General features: G+C 36.1%; 1 protein-coding gene across 1 annotated transcript; it reads left to right on the top strand.

Annotated features, from left to right (window-relative positions):
* The first annotated feature begins 5,644 nt into the window (after nucleotides 1–5,644).
* Nucleotides 5,645–15,443, top strand: LOC116173172 (bargin-like). Its single transcript, XM_031490486.1, has 6 exons — nucleotides 5,645–6,167; nucleotides 6,218–6,359; nucleotides 6,407–6,685; nucleotides 8,966–9,194; nucleotides 9,251–10,170; nucleotides 13,646–15,443. Exons 1-6 carry the CDS (start codon nucleotides 6,115–6,117, stop codon nucleotides 14,726–14,728), a joined length of 2,706 nt encoding a protein of 901 aa, XP_031346346.1. The 5' UTR covers nucleotides 5,645–6,114; the 3' UTR covers nucleotides 14,729–15,443.
* Nucleotides 15,444–16,540: the final 1,097 nt, after the last annotated feature.

Raw genomic sequence — 16,540 nt, 5'->3', positions numbered from 1 at the left:
TATTTTTAGCGCATTTTTGGAAAAAATACGCTATTATATTTGTTATGGCTGGCTGACTGGCTGTCCGGCTGAGATCTCAACAATTACAATTGCTAGAGACTTGATTTTCACTAAAAGCTTTCTGTTATAGTGTAGATGTGCAGGCTCTAGTCTATTTACTCGTGAGATCGATAATTTAATTAATTAATTAATAAACTTTGCTAATGAAATACTGATCTGCTTTACCAAAAATGCGCTTTCATCATGCATATGCTGATTTACAACTTGTTTTTAGATTTAATCGTTTTACGTTCCAAAATTCTCCACTCTCGCATCCCTGTGTAATTAAAAATATTAGCAATTGGTGTCCTAGCAGCCAGGAATGGAAACGTACGCGAGACCATTTAACCATAACCGGTGTCAATCTCAATGAAATACTGATTCCTAGTGAACCGTTAGCATTTGCTTTACCATTTCCAAAAATAGCATTATGCATGTGTAAATAATCTGTATACAGGGTGGAAATGTTGTCTGAATATATCTTCAAAACATCATTTTTAATAGGTACAAGCTTTTTATGATATCCAAAATTATAAAAAGTTTGCCGCCAGTCTACGTACTTTACATGTGTGGTCAGTGGCGTACTTTTGCATGGTGGCAGAGGGGCATATTTGATTAACTAGCAACCACCAGTTTTATTGCATATATTCTTAAAGTGCACACCTTTTGTGCTGCTATATCCAAAAAAGTGTAGGTATACTCTTTAATACTACTAATTTAATTAAAGCTAGTAGTTGCCATTACATCGGACCATTGCGCACAAATTGAAAGTACCTTTTCGAGAACCCTGTGCGAAAAAAGAAGGAGGGGGAAAACTGCAAAACTTTTGACCTTCCTCCAGTTTTTCCTCAATACCATTTTTGCCTTGCGTACTACGGCAAAATCTTCTCTATACGTTTTTGTAGAGCGTTAAATTTTCAATAGTTTTGACTAGGTAGTCAGTCATGTTTGTGTGTAAATTACTTACCGAAATATGGCGCTTCGAATAAATGTCATTTTTCAAAATTCGCTAAAAATGCTGAATCCAGATGAGATGTTGTAATTATGATTTAGTAATAGAGATTAGCACTTTTGGCATAATTCAAATATCCAGCTGCATGAAAGTAGGGTATCATTTCCTTGACGCAATCTAGAGTTTCCAATTACCCATTCTTTCAGCATTCTTCAGCAGCATGCGTTCTTCTATTTTCATCCCCGATCGTCTCCACGCATCCTCGCCTTTTCGACAATTTTATTAGCCATTTCGAGTATAGTTACTTTAGCCGAAGCACTGCGCCTTTCCAAGGTTAACTCTGAAATCATGAGTGATAGCTTCCTCGCAAAAAATATGCGTTGGTGAACTCGAATTTCGTAACTTGTGACCGCCGCGCCGGGGAGGTACAAAAGGATCGGATATCCAAGACGGGTAAAGGCAGCAATCAATTCCTTATCTTTGTAGCTTACTATTTCTAATAATAAATCGTAGTACACTATTACAGTCCAACACTACCTTATTGATATGCGTGCATTGAATGTCAACTTTTGGTCAAACAGCACTCCGAAGTCCTTCCGTATTAGTGTATTTGTGTCTATTAGGTAATTATAGTAGCTGTAGAATGTTGCGTTTTACACGAAAAAGTCATAATGTACCTAGTACTTGGCAGATTTAAACTGCAGGCCATTAGCAGCACGCCATTCTTGCAAATTTACAAGATCGCGTTGCAGAAGTTCACAGCTTTCTTCGTCGTTAATGACCTTAAATATCTTCAAATAATCGGCATATAAAAGAAAGCGATTACTTAGCATATTGCACAGAGAATCGAAATATATAACAAAAAGCAATGGGCCAAGATTAGACCCTTGAGGTACACCACGAACATATGGAACACCCGGCTAGATAGTCAAAATTTTTTTTAATTTAATGCTCGACAAAAAAGTATATACAGTGATATTCATTTAGAAGTAGAACTATTTTCTATGTCTAGTTTTAAATGACTAAAACTGTTCTGAAGGACGCCTAATTTTATTCAACCAAAATAACTTCTTAAAACAAATAGAAGATCTGGCTATTATATTAATTAATTTGAAAATTGTTGTATTGAGTTCCGTATTTTAATTTCGTGCGTGTGCGATGTATTCAACTGAAGAAAAAGTGCCGGTAATAGTTTAAGTAGGGTAAGATAACTATTTTCTGTGTTGATCCTTTAAAATTAGTGGTTATTTCAATGCGATCTACACAACACACCATAAATACCTAACCTTCAATTTTAAGCGGATGTGATACTGAATGTTTTAATTTTTGTGGAAAAAATCCCATATAAAACTTAAGGCAAAGGAAATATTGGCCGAACTTAATATCTCTTCATCATAATCTAAAATCATATTGTTTACTGTCGTTTTTTTATTTAAAATCTAGAATCACAATGCAAAATACTTGCGCATTTATTTCGGTTGCATAAAATTAGGCGTCTTTCAGAAACCTTTTTGTCATTTAAAAGTAGACATGGGAAATCCCCATGTCTACTTCTAAATGAATAGCACTTTAGATGCTTTTGCCATGGGTTGTAAGAGAAAAAAGTTATTGAGAAAAAAACCGGAAGGTCAACAATTTTGCAGCTTTCTCTCCCCCTTCCGCCTTCTCTTTTTGCACAGAGTTCTCGAGGTCAAAAACTTGAAAAAATATTGAATAGCTATCCGTAAATAGCATCATTCACTTCCGACATTTTTCTATCTGAACACTACCCGTCGTCGCCTGGACAATCTAGTATGTCTCTTGGAAATGTTCAATTGATAACGTATTGAACGTTGAAGCAATTTGTTCCTGTAGTTATATTTTTATTAAAAAGGCGAATGCGTTTGATATGAAATGCTTCTTTTGGCCTGTAAGTCTGTCCTGGACTGTTCATACGATACCTCAGAAAGGAAAACAACTTGCTATTCCGTTTTTAGGAATCGATAGCTAGGTCAGCCTTTGTGCATGCGTTCGAGGTTTTGGTCGCGACATCACAGGTCGCCAATACCGATAGGTGCTCTAATATCGAAAGAATTAGTGCAAAGGTTCAGAGGAGATACGTTTTTGATTTTATAACTATATAACTACATCGGCGTTGGAATGTGACGACCCCATCACTCATCACCTTTCGGTGATGCACTCAGTCACCCATGACAATACATGACGTAGGCAGCGAGTCACTACTTACCCCTTTCCTTGAATGCTCCTTTAGCCGATGCTTCTCTCATAGAGGGTAAAATTTAATCAGTGGAAAGATAACTATTTAAAGACTACTACAAACATGTGAGTTTATTAGCCTTTACATGTGCCCAAGCCACTCCCAGTGGTTTCTAAAATATGTCCCAGTGCTCTTATTCTCATGAAGAATCTCTTCAAGAACCTTTTAAATGTCCTTAAAAGTCTTCAACAGTAATGAGAACTCTTTTGGTGTCTTCTTGCGCCTTTGGGAAGTTTTTGTTAGTCTTCAAGAGTTTTTATATGTCCTTGAGACATTTTTTGGTATTTAAGAGGATTCATGAGTCAGTAAATGCTTTCTATCTGAAACGTTTCGTTGATATAATATCTACAACCTTTTAATGGTCTTCAAAACCTCGATCCTGAAATCCTGAACAGCCTTTGATAGTCTTTAACGGTTTTTAAAAACTGTTAATAATCTTTAAGGGTCCCTGTATAAAAAGCTTTTATACAATAGGGAATATGCATGTATTTTTTAAATTTTTTAATCGCTTTTTTACATCGTTCTAACATAGTAAAAAGTGTAAACACAGTTAGAACAATTCAATTTAACTTGTAAAATAATATTTAAAACGTTGACTTTATTCGTTGTGTTTGAACGCGCGCCGCCCCATTTTCAGCAGGCCTTGGATGACGTCACAAGCCACGACCAGTATTCGTTTACTTTTAGTGTTGAGTTATTTATACAGATTTTCAGTTGTAATAGCTATTCAGACCATGGAAAAAGCTAAAAAACCATTTTATAGGTATTGTCTTGTACCAAAGTGCAAAAACACTATTAGAAATATTCCCGATCAAGTGATTTTTGCAGTTCCAAGAGGAGGACTTCCATAGCGTTCTCAATTTTTTTTCAGTTAGTGAACCCTAAAACAACCTTTTTCAACAATTGTGCCGTTGATTCTTGCAAATCGACGGACTGTGCAATTTTTTTTCAAAATCCCAAGAATTTCCTTAGTTAATAAATGGAATAATTTCCAAAATACCACAAAAAATGTAAATCTATAGTAGGCGAACGGAAAGCTCTCGGAAAAACCTACATTAAAAAAAATACGTACAAATCCAAGTTCAGGAGAAATCAGCTTTTGGCTTCGGATCGGGTCGAACGATTCTTTAAAGCGAGAACTTTTTTATGCTTCTATTAGATCAAAATGTATGATTTTTATTAATCAGAGCGCCAAGGGTCTATTATAGAGTTACCTTCCTTGTTATATTTCGGGTCATTTGTTAGTTAAACTAACAAAATTCCACAGTTCATCAATTTGAAAGACGTCGGGACAATTGTTGGAAATGGTCGTCTTAGGATTCCACCATATCTGTAAAAAAAAATTAGAACGCTCTGGGAGTGGCCCAGTTTGAAAGACCAAGCATCGTTTTGTAAATTTGTTTATTTAATTATGCAATAACTATAAAATCTCCGGTGATCATATTGTTTTGTTATCAAAAGAAGTGACCAAATATGAATTTTCAAAAAGATCGGATGAATTTTACCTAGTAGGTAATAACAAATTCATAATCTTCGGGATTGCTTTTTTTTATTTTTCCATAAAAATAATAACATTTGAAAATGAACGTTTAAATCCGATCGCGTGGCATTTGACGTCACTTTCATTCGTCCAATAGTGATGCGTTTCGCAAATTTGAAGTTCTTTTGCTTATTTTGCACTTTTGAATTAACATTTTTTGCAATTAAAAACAAAATAAATAAGAAAGTAATGGTTTAAGTATAATGCCTGCCAGGACAATAAATATTCGCGGGAGAAAGAATCAAGTAAATTTAAACAAAGAGTACGTTATATACTCTTTGATTTAAACTACATGCATATTCGCTATTAAAGAATCTTTTCTTTGTGAATCACCAACGGTTTCTAAGAACTTCTTTGAATCTACGGAAGTCATATAAAGGTTTTTAGAGTATTTGAAAACCTTTAAACGTCTCTATGGACCTCCAGAAGTTTAGAAGACTCTCCAAAATACTCTAAGAAGTCTAAGGGTCTTCTAAAACCGTTGAGGGCCATTGTTTGTCTTCAAATAGTCTTTATTAGTTTGTGTTGAGGAGATACATTCGGATTTGCATACTAACCTACCTTTACTATGCTTTAAATGTATAAAAATATTCGTGGTATACTGGTTGTCTAAATCATCGCAACGACTAAATATTACATTTTTGCGTTTGAGACAATTATTTTGTACTTCGTTGCTATTCACATGAAATGTAATGAAAAAAAGAACGCTTGTCCTACTTTAGCCAACACATTTTTGTGAGAATATAATAATCCCAAATTTAAAATGTCATGTTACGCCGCTGGGTAATGACAATTAACTATAAAGGTTTTATTAATTGAATATTTTTTACATAACGGTGACGCATCTTATTACGTTTAACAATAAATCACCGAGCTCTCCATACTTGCATAATGGTCCTAATAAAAAATAGTACGAGTGATAACTGTTTTTAAATGATTACAATGGAAAGAAAATTGCGGTAATTGAGACACTGCGCACGAAAAATCAGCGCCCATCTCTCTTTTTTCGATCACCTAACCTTGTTGCTTCACGGTGGTGTATGTGCTACTCGCCCAACTATTTTGCTTACGGTCATTTCTAAGTTTTTTTCGGTTTTTAAAAAGAAGTTCGTGAATATTACGGTTAATTTGTTATTATTGAAATGTACGAAGTGAATAGTGCGAACTGCATAACGTAGGATAAGTACAGAAACTGATTGTGTCTCATTATTTTTGTTTGATCTGCATGATCTCATCATTAAGAAGTGACAGTCCATAAACGATACCAAAGTAAAGTATGATAAGGTTATTGTTATGCACTAAAAGAATCGGCTAGAAAATAGAAGCATGAAGAAGCAATTTTTCCGCGTCAAGCAGCTGGCCGATCAAACTTTCCTAAAGTGAGCGGTTTGTCGATCTTCCCTATAATACTAACACTTGTCATTTGTAGGGCTGATAAAAGTGACGTACTGAATCATGATGAATTGCGAATTGCCGATCATAAGGTCGAATATTTTCGAACTACCCTAACGAATATTAGCAAACGTCTTCCGACAACTCAAACTTCTGAAGCCGCAGGGGACAAGCGCATGGTAACCCTAACTCTTGAGGCTCCGAGTTTGTTATCATAGCTTTGTAGAAAAAGTATGCCGAATACCAACTGGCGCAAGTCTTGCAGGAGCAAGGAATGCGAAATGGCGAGACCGAGTGCAGATTACTCCAACCGATCATTAAGGAATGTGCTGCAGCGGAATTGGAGTTGGCGAGAGAGCAAGCCGATCACGAGTTGAAAGTCGAACAAATTGTCAGCACCCCCTTGCAGAAGATCATCGATAATGACCTGCCTAACATTATAAAGCACAAACGTAACTTAAATAAGTATATTTTAGACCGGGACTCTGCTAGTAATCGTTATAATGTAAGTTGCTCTCTTCCTGTCAAGGGGAATGCTATTGCTTAATCTGATGGCAATTGTTTAATTCAGATCTTACGAATGAAAGTAGCACACTACGTAATTTTCTAATGTAGTGTCTCGATTGAATGGATATTGCCATTGGTCTCTGATGGAAATGTTTAAACTGCTAGCACAAGGTGATATCCAATCCAATGTTGACATTTGTTGATGGTTATATACAGGGTGTTAACATGGCAAAAGTACTCTCTATCATTTGGTAAAAATGGTTGCCAAGGGAAGTCATAGTTCATGTTTGATTTGGTAGCCCCCAAAACCCAAAAATTATGTTTCTTTCTAATCTTATGCTTGGCAACCATTCAAAAACAAGGTTTTTTTATGGACAAATGATGCTCCTCCCCCAAATTAAATTAAATTATTTTATCGAAAAAAACTCTTAGTAAAAAAATACAAAGGAATTTGCTTCCTGAAGATTGGTGATCCGTCAAACGCCAAAATGAAAAAGGGTACACTTTTCAGGGACAAAAAAAAATATAAAATGCACCCCCTAATTACAGCTCCAATTGAAAATAATCATTGTCACTTTACAATTAATTTTATGCATGTACGGGTGATATGCTTTAGAAATTTAAGTAAGTTTTGAAAAAAATAGCGTTTGAAGTACAAAGAGCATTTTTGTATTTTTTTTTTCAAAAAACTGCCGTTTTTTCAAAATAACTCAAAAACTATTCTTTGTTGAATGCATACTTGTAGGTTTTGCTTTTCTGAAAATATAAAAAAAAATGGTTCTTCTTGTATAACAATTGAGTCAGACATGATTGTTTAAAGTCTCCATACGTTCGTAAATAGTAACTTGTTCAATTACATTCAGTTCAAACGTTTTGAAAAATAAGGGCTCGAAGAACATTGACAATTGTCAAAGTCGAGGTCAAAGTAATGATACAATTATGGACCAAAAGGCAGAACGATGAGGATGAAGCAGGCGTAGAAAGGAATGAAGAAGTGAAGAGGATTTTTATGTTTTTTGTAATAGAATTCAAAAAATGAATTCCATATAAAATAAAATTTTTATTTTAATTCTTTTTTATTGAAAATTTTTATCAATATGGTTTTGTTAGCAAACGCTGTTTTATATTGCTTTACTGTGTAGAATGTTTTGCTAAGTTGTAAGAATGTAGTTGGATGAGCAAATGATTGTAATCAGTTGAGGTATACAGGGCGCTTAAAAATACCAGGGCGAACCACTATGATTCTATTTGGTAAATGACTTAACGGTATAAAACTAATCTTGAAAACTTTAAAATGATTAAAATTCCTCTCATTAAATAAATCAGACAAAATTGTTTTTTCTAGGAATTTAGAGTCGATGAAGAAGGATTTTGGCCTGTTCATAACCCCCTAGATTAAAAAATAAAATTACACTATTCTTTCAACCCCCCCCCCCCCTCGTCGTATGCATTATCAAAAACAAGTATCAGGTGTAAAAGTGTATAGAATCCAAAACGTAAAAATATACAGGGTGTACCAGTTAATTTTCGAAATTTTGAAGCGATATAAAAATATTACTTTGAGCATCTAATTCGTCATATACAATATATATACTATTTATATGTATAATTTGGCAATGATGACTTTCGAATCTAATTTTTTTAAGGAAGCTAGGGAAAAGTTTGGTTGGAAACTAATAATGGTACATTCAGTGGTGAAGAAGATACACAATATCGCTAAAGGAATTTCTTTGAAATATTTTCGGTTATCTCGTGAGGTTGACCATGATATTTCAGAACTGGATTTTCAAAAAAAGGTAAAGGTGGCGTGCCCTTATTTTAAAGCGGGTGCGGTTATATTTTATGCTATCTAGATTTTGTTCTAGTGATATATTCTACTTCTACTATCGAAAAGGTTCTAGGTCATCAGCTCATCACAGTGGAAAAAAATTATTGTCAGCATTTATGGTTGGTACGCTTTTTCTGTATGTCTTATCTCGAGGCATCATATGGACAATCTATCGGAAAATGACGACCAAACCAAAATATTCCGTATTGGAACAGTTCAACTTTTCGTATTTCAAACGTCAAAACATCCTTTCCCTTTTTATCTCTAGTTAAAGGTGTCATTGGATTAATCATTGAAAAGGAAACAACTGCAACATTCATTTTTTCAAAAATCTAGAAACCCAATCCCCAAGCGTTGATTGGCCAGTGCCCAGTTAACAGATTTTCCAAAGCATTCCCCTTAAGTTTATCATAGTTGTTAGTATATCTCCCTCACCGAAGTCTGTTGCAGGCGTCAAAAAACGGCAACAACAAGGAGTCGCTTAAAGATGACATGGAAGAAGCGGACACTAAGGTGGAGCAGCACCGAGACACATTGGCTGTGGAAATGTTCAGCTTACTGCGGAAAGAATCCGAAATAGCCCAACATGTACTACAGTTACTTAAACTTCAGAGGGCCTATCACGAAAGTGCCTTGAAAAGTTTAGAAAAAATTATTCCTAGTCTTGAACAAAAAATAGGTATTCCATTGCTCTCTTAAATTGCATGCGTGTTTACAATTCACTTGTTTTTGTAGGAGATAGTTCGGTTAAGACGGTCTTTGGCATACCGCTCGAGGAACATTTGCGCGTAACAAATCGAAAGTTGGCCTACCCCTTGGAGATTTGCGTCTGCGCGTTATCGGACGGCGGTATGTCGGAGGAAGGTTTATTTCGGGTGGTCGGTAGTGCATCCAAAGTGAAACGTTTAAAATTAGCGATCGATTCGGGCTGTTTCTCGTTACCCCTACTCTCCGAGTATAGAGACGTTCACGTCTTGGCGAGTACTTTAAAGTCTTACTTACGCGATCTCCCCGAACCCTTATTAACGTATAGCTTATACGACGAGTGGATGGACGCCATGCATTATCCCGAAGAGCAGAGGGTGGCGGTCGTCCAAAAAATACTTAAGAAACTTCCGCAGGCCAATAAAGATAACTTAACTTATTTAGTACAATTCTTCGCGAAACTATCGAAAAACGCCGAAAATAAAATGACAGCCTCAAATATCGCGATAGTCATTTCGCCTAATTTACTATGGAGGCAAAATATGGAGATGGACATGCATATGGCGAACTGTATGACGCTGAACATGATCGTCGAAATGTTCATATCCAACGCAGAGATACTATTTTCGGATAGCGTCAACAGTTACCTGACGATGACCCCGGCCGAGCTGTGTCCGGAGGAAATGGAGAAAATTAGTCACGAATCGGGCGGAGAGTTTGTCTCCGGTAATTACAGCATGGACCATTTTAGTCATCCGGAAACGGCCAGTCCTAAACCTCAAATACGGGCGCGTAAGTCGAAATTGGCGCCAACGCCACCTGTCACGCTGATGAGCAAAAGTGACGAGTACAGCACCGAACACGTGCTGCCATCGTATCCGTCGGGGAGTACTACTCTAAATAGGTCGCATAAGTCCAAGGCGAATCAGGAACATAAAGTGAAAGTCTTGGTAAGTATCTTGATTAGCTGAAAACACGGTGCTACACACATATTAAGCAACAAGGTCGTGAAGTTCTCTACAAAATTGGTAAATTTAGCAATGTATTATTAACGAGAGACAGCTTTCTTTAATCTTTTTTTTGCGAATTCGAATGTTTAACTCTACTTTCACTTTTCAAGCACCGTATTGCACAAGGTTTCGTCCATAGAATATAGAAGGTAGGACTTTGTTCGTTCAGCATAAACAAGTTTCAGCTTTCCTTATAGTCTAAGCGGTACATATTAAAAATCGAAAAAATCTGACGAACAATGCAGAAAGCAAGCCATTTGCCATAAACGATATGTATGTCCAATAGATCGATTTGACCCGTAGCACTCCCTTCCCCCAACCTGTGGAATCAATATGGCGGCCATTTAGGAAAAAGCTGTCACTAGCTAAAAAATATATTTTCAAGGATGGCATCTGCGACAAAAAGAACAAAATTCAAGCAATTTACACTCTAATTGGTCATTTAAATATTATTAAAAATACTTCTTCCAGTTAATATTTTTTTTTTCTTTTAATGTCGATCTAAATCATAAAATAATTGTTGGATAAATAATTACAATATTGGTTTTTAAAAAAAATACATTTTACTAATAAAAAGTAAAACCATCTTTAGTTTAAAAATTCGTAGAAGGCCAAGGAGGGGAGATATAAAAAAAAATTTGCGTTATGAGCGATTAGCCTCGCTATGGACCGTTACAAATCAGAGCGAGTGGAGCCGAGCGTATGTCTCATCAAATCCAAAAAGTGTTATCAAAATTAAAAAATCTTGTGTGCAATTATGTGCAGATCTGGATTCAACAAGTTGAATGGAAATTTTCAAAAAAACGTCACTTTGTATAGGTGATGTTTCCAAAAAATAAAAATATTACTCACAAATTAAAAAAAAATGTCAAGTCAGTCTGCTCAATATCGTTTTCTTACCGTACGAAAACTGAAACTGAAAAATTGTCTTGGATGAACAGTGAAAAGTGCGAGGCGAAGCCGAGCTATAGACCGTTACAAATCTGAGCGAGTCGAGGTGGCAGAGAAATTTAATAAAATCATTAAAACATTCAAATCAAAATCAACTAAAAAATCCCCCCCTCGCTACCGAGAGTATCTCTAGGGTCTTCGTTGATTACAAAGAAAGGAAATGAATAAGTGAAAACCTTCCAGGAAATGTGTTCTAATAATATGAATTCTACAATTACATTATAATTTATAGTTCTCAACGTGTACGACAACATCGAAAAATTTCATTATTTTTCATAATAATGTTACAGGAGTATCATATTGGTAAAACATGTACACTGAAAATTAAAAAAAATTTCAACTTTTCAACGAAAAAAATCGTTAAATTTCCCATTATTATGTATTCTTGAAAATGCAAATAAAGAAAAACCAAACATAGCTTTTGAAATTAAAAAAATCAATTTGACAAGAAAAAATGGTCCGATTTTTAACTATTCCGTATTATTTTGAAAACGAAAATAAGGAAAATCGTTGGATTTGAAATTATTCCATATTTTGGAAAGAGTAAATAGTGAAACCAAACTTGGTTATCAAAACTTAAAAAATTCTCAAATTGACCACAAAAAAATTGTTGATTAATAGTTATCTCGTATTTTTGAAAATTAAAACAACGAAACCAGACTTGGATTTTGAAAATGTCAAACTAGTCAACGGCAAAATTCATTAAGTTTTTCCAATTAATCTGTGTGCTTGAAAAAGAAAATAAGGAAACCAAAATTGGTTTTTAATAGTTTTTTTTTTAATTCTCTTCTTGAGAATGAATAATCGTTAGGTTCCAAAGGATTTCCTATGTTTGGAAATGAAAATGAATTTTTAAAAACTCAATTTCCCGACAAAAAATGATCGATTTCTAATTATTCGGTGTTTTTGAAAATGCAAATGACAAAAACAAACTTGTTCTTTTGAAAATTTAAAAAACATTGTCCACTTTTCAACGAAAAAAGTCGTTAAATATTTAATTATTATGTTTTTTTGAAAATGAGAATAAAGAAAATCAAATTTGGTTTATGATAATTAAAAAAATTCTCTTCTTGACAACGAAATTTCAAATTATTTCGTATTTCTAAAAATGGTAACCAAGAAAACCAAATGAAAATTAAAAGAAAAAGAATCCGAGGAAATGATTCTCATTCGCATTCCCTCTCAGTCCTGAAATCGCCTGAGGGAAATTAAAAAAAAATGTCAAGTCAGTCTGCTCAATATCATTTTCTTACCGTACCAAAACTGAAACTGAAAAATTGTCTTGGTTGAACAGTGAAAAGTGCGAGGCGAAGCCGAGCTATGGACCGTTACAAATCAGAGCGAGTCGAGGTGGCAGAGCCGCCGGAGCCGAGCGTATGTTTCATCAAAACCAAACAGTGTTATCATAATTAAACAAGTATAAATTGTGCACAACTCTTGTGCAGATAAAGCGCATTTTTTTAACCGAAATAGCTTTTGTTTTGATATCACCCTCGATATCACCAATGGATATATTTCTTGCAGACGTCTCAATCGCCCTTTGTGAGTACCTACCCTCTTCCGACAATCGGTTCATGAGGTGCGTAAGGGAATATACCCAATCACGATAAGAAGTCGAGGAGGAGGGCTATGGTTGGTAGAAATTAATTCCTTACGTTGAGACTTTTCATTAGAGTACCATGAAGGATAAAACTAATTAAAGCTTAAATTTATTACATTTTGTTTTTTTGACCTCAGATTTGAAATCAGCAACTTCAAATTATCCTTAAAACATTACTCGCATGCCATCCTTGAAATATAAATATATATTTTTTTAGTCAGAAGCAGATTTTTTCTTAAATAGCCGCCATATTGGTTCCACATGGTAGGGGAAGGGGGTGCTGCGGGTCAAATCGATCTATTGGACATAAAAATCGACCATGCCAAACGGCATGCTTTCTGCATTATTCGTCAGATTTTTCTGTGTACCGCTTAGACTATTAGGGATACATATGGACTCCACGGAGATGAGGCCAGCAGAAACGTGTGTGGTACGTGACCAAGTAAGTTACAGGTCACTGGACACGAAAATCCGGGTCGCACAATGGATTCGAATAAACACACAATTGACAATGACAAAAATTTATTCTGAAACACATGAAAAAAAAAACCTTAATTAGATTTCCCCGCACGCAGACGGCCGACAATTAAAATAAGAAATCTTAAAACTACTTCCGTTTTTTCTTAATAATGCAAACAATCTGATCGTACAAGATTTGCGACAATAGGCGCACTTTTATTATTTCTATCTTGTGGTTTTCTATGTCAACCTACCCATTGCTTCAATTGCGATTGTCTGGCTAGCCTCACGCGAATATTTTGAATGTTTTCCATACCAATTTAAACACAGTACACGCTGATATTGTATGATAACGAGTGGCTACTTTATTTATGTTTGGTAAATGTTGCGATATTGTTTTCGTAGACGACAGAAGACGCAACTTCTAGTCAACGTCGGCAGAGTTTGGTTCTTGACAACGGATCATCCGAAACAATCGAACAAGCAAACATGCACAAGCCAAATGATCACGCAAGATCACCTCTAGTCAACTTAGATGAATCGCAAACTGTCGAAGTAACCTACGTCTCTCAACCAACGGCCAGTATTCAAATCTCCAAGGCAAAACCGATTCAGCAAATCGCTGCGCAAACGGTAAACGTAGATAAGATCACGATCACCTCAAACAACATCCACTCAAAGGGGAACAGTACTCCAATCGTTGACGGTAAATTGACAATCAAGCCGATTGCGGCGCCTCGTACTAGTGTAATATGTGATAGCCAAAAACCTCCGGTGGACACGTCACGAAGTCAAATCTCCAGGGTAGACTCTGTAATGAGCAAGTCCTTAAATTGTGTAGACATCGATGGCGATCCTGTGCAATTGCGGAAAACATACGACAATGCTAACGAAAGACCTTCAAAGCCCGTTGTACCCGTACGCCCGCCTTCCCTAAAAACGTCCGTACGGAGTGCCTCGGAAATCATCGACCCGGCGTTACAGCGCACCCAGTGCTCTGTGTACAGCGTCGCCAATAAACAGCAACCGAGCTATGTCAACATTCAGCTGAAAAACATCGACAAATTCCAAGCGGGCCACGACACGCAAATGGCCGAGAAGGAGAAATTTCTGGGCCATCACGTCGAGAAACCCCAGTCTAGGCCCTCCATCGAGAACAAGTGCGGCGACGTTAACTTCAATTTCACCGAGACAACGCGCAGTCGCACGTCGTCGGTAGGTAGCAACAACAGACCCGAAATACCTCCGAAACTGGGCATAATGAAGTCGAATGAAAAGTTAAATTCCGATTCAGTAGAGAAGCTAAACGGAAACACGAAAGCTAGTCATACACGCACACAGTCGGACGGCAACATCGTCGACGCCGTTCTTCCGGGCACGCTGCTTCAAACGCCGCCCTCCCCCCGTAGCCTGAACAAACCGACACAACCTCCGCCGCCGCCGCCTGTCAATCGAATTAAATCAGATTCGGATAGTACTGATTTATAATATGCTCATGAGTTGGTGATTATTATTAGCGATAAGTATATTAATAGAGGGCGCCCTTTGTAGCACCTCTTCACTTTGATATTTTACTCTGTGCGGGAGTGCGTACTACAAGGGCGCTCTGTATTTAAACGTTTTAGTTGACTGAAATTATGAATTTTACAAAAAGTTGTTCTGTGTTAAGTTTAAAATTGTACGCGAGGTGCTGCAATACTTAGGTTGCCAGTAACGGCGGTTCACTCCACTTCAAGTAGTATGTAGCATGGTGCTATGTACACGTTGTTATACCTCTAGGAAATTTAGGCAACTACTTCCGACTTCTATCTTGCCAGAGAAAAAAACCATACTTTGCAGTTCTTCTAATGTATTTCAGTATTAGATCAATCTTTGGCGTCGTTCAATATTATAAATGCACAATGCAATCAATGTTTCGCTTTAGTTGTATTTAAGAGGCTTCAACATGTGTAAAGAAAAGAAAGAATTAAGTAAATTTTTATAAAATATATCGGTAAGGGCTCTTGTAATAGAAGCTTTTAAAAAATTCACGTTTGAAATTGTTGAGAATTTAGCCGATGGAATTTGGCAATTTTTTTTATTTATTATATATTTTAAGTTTTGCTTTTCTTTGAAATGCATTTATTAATATACAAAATGTATGAGATGTTTTAGTTTGTCAAATTTATTTTGTAAACGTTCAATAAATGAAATGTTGATCAACGATGTTTTCTGTATTTTGTTATAGGAAGCACAAACTACGGCTGGCAATGGATACGAATTTTTCGTTTATTGGAATAAACCGGTTTTTTTGCATACATTTTTTTTAACATAGGCCCGTATGCCCCAAAATTTTTCCAAAAATGTTTTTCATTGATCCTCATTCCTCACTTACGTCTTGAAAACATTTTTTTTAACGTCTGTGGTTAATGGTTCTCTTATGCTATAAAAAACCGCTTTTTGTCAACATCTTGAGAGGTTCCACCCTGTATATACAACTTGGGACGCTGCACACATTTTTTAGAGCTGGCAACCACGCAATTTTAGGGGAAAAGCTCTGTGCCATCTATAGATCACGAACGTCAGTGGTTGCGTTTGGCAACTTGAACGAGTTTCAATCTTAGATTTTGAAGTTGAGTTGATTTAACCTTAAATGCAGATTCATGTGTTTGATACCGTTAACCTTTTGTCTGAAATCGCGTTCATTTTTTGTGTAATGTTTACTAAATCTTTGTTTATGTTTCGATTGCATGGTCTTGGCCCCAACTTAGATTTATATTTTTGATCATTCTTTTAAACGTGGAATTTTTTATGTGTATGTGTCTACGAGTAAAAAATAACAGGAGAGAATATAATGATGGTGGAAAATAGCATAACACGCGACGGAAGTCGTCAAAATATCACTTCCTTTGCGCTGGTCAGTTATGTCGACTTGACTTATCATAAAACAGAAGAGACGATGTCATTTTTGTTTTATTACACCACTGCCAATAATGACGCGTTTCTCCCCACTCTTCTCGCACTTTTATCACTTCCTTTTTGTCCATTTCTGTCAAGTCCCCTTTTAATGCAAGGTTCTCCTTTTATTTTTTATTCTTAGGTATGTGTACTTGTTTTGTTTGTAAACTAACTCTCGCTTTGAAGAGACGGTCACGGGGGTGGGGAAAACTGTAACCAAATGAGTTACTGAATACCGGGACTGATCTTGATAGTCAACTGTGGACTCGAACGAGGGGCGAGTTATCTATCCCAGGGGGTGAGGTTCTGCTAATAAAAACCCTTGGGTTTAGAATCTATGTGTGATATATGAGTTGCGATTCA

Source organism: Photinus pyralis, unplaced genomic scaffold, assembly GCF_008802855.1.
Source record: "Photinus pyralis isolate 1611_PpyrPB1 unplaced genomic scaffold, Ppyr1.3 Ppyr1.4_LG6, whole genome shotgun sequence".
NCBI classification, from domain to species: domain Eukaryota; kingdom Metazoa; phylum Arthropoda; class Insecta; order Coleoptera; family Lampyridae; genus Photinus; species Photinus pyralis.
This window is presented reverse-complemented; position numbering and strand designations above follow the sequence as displayed.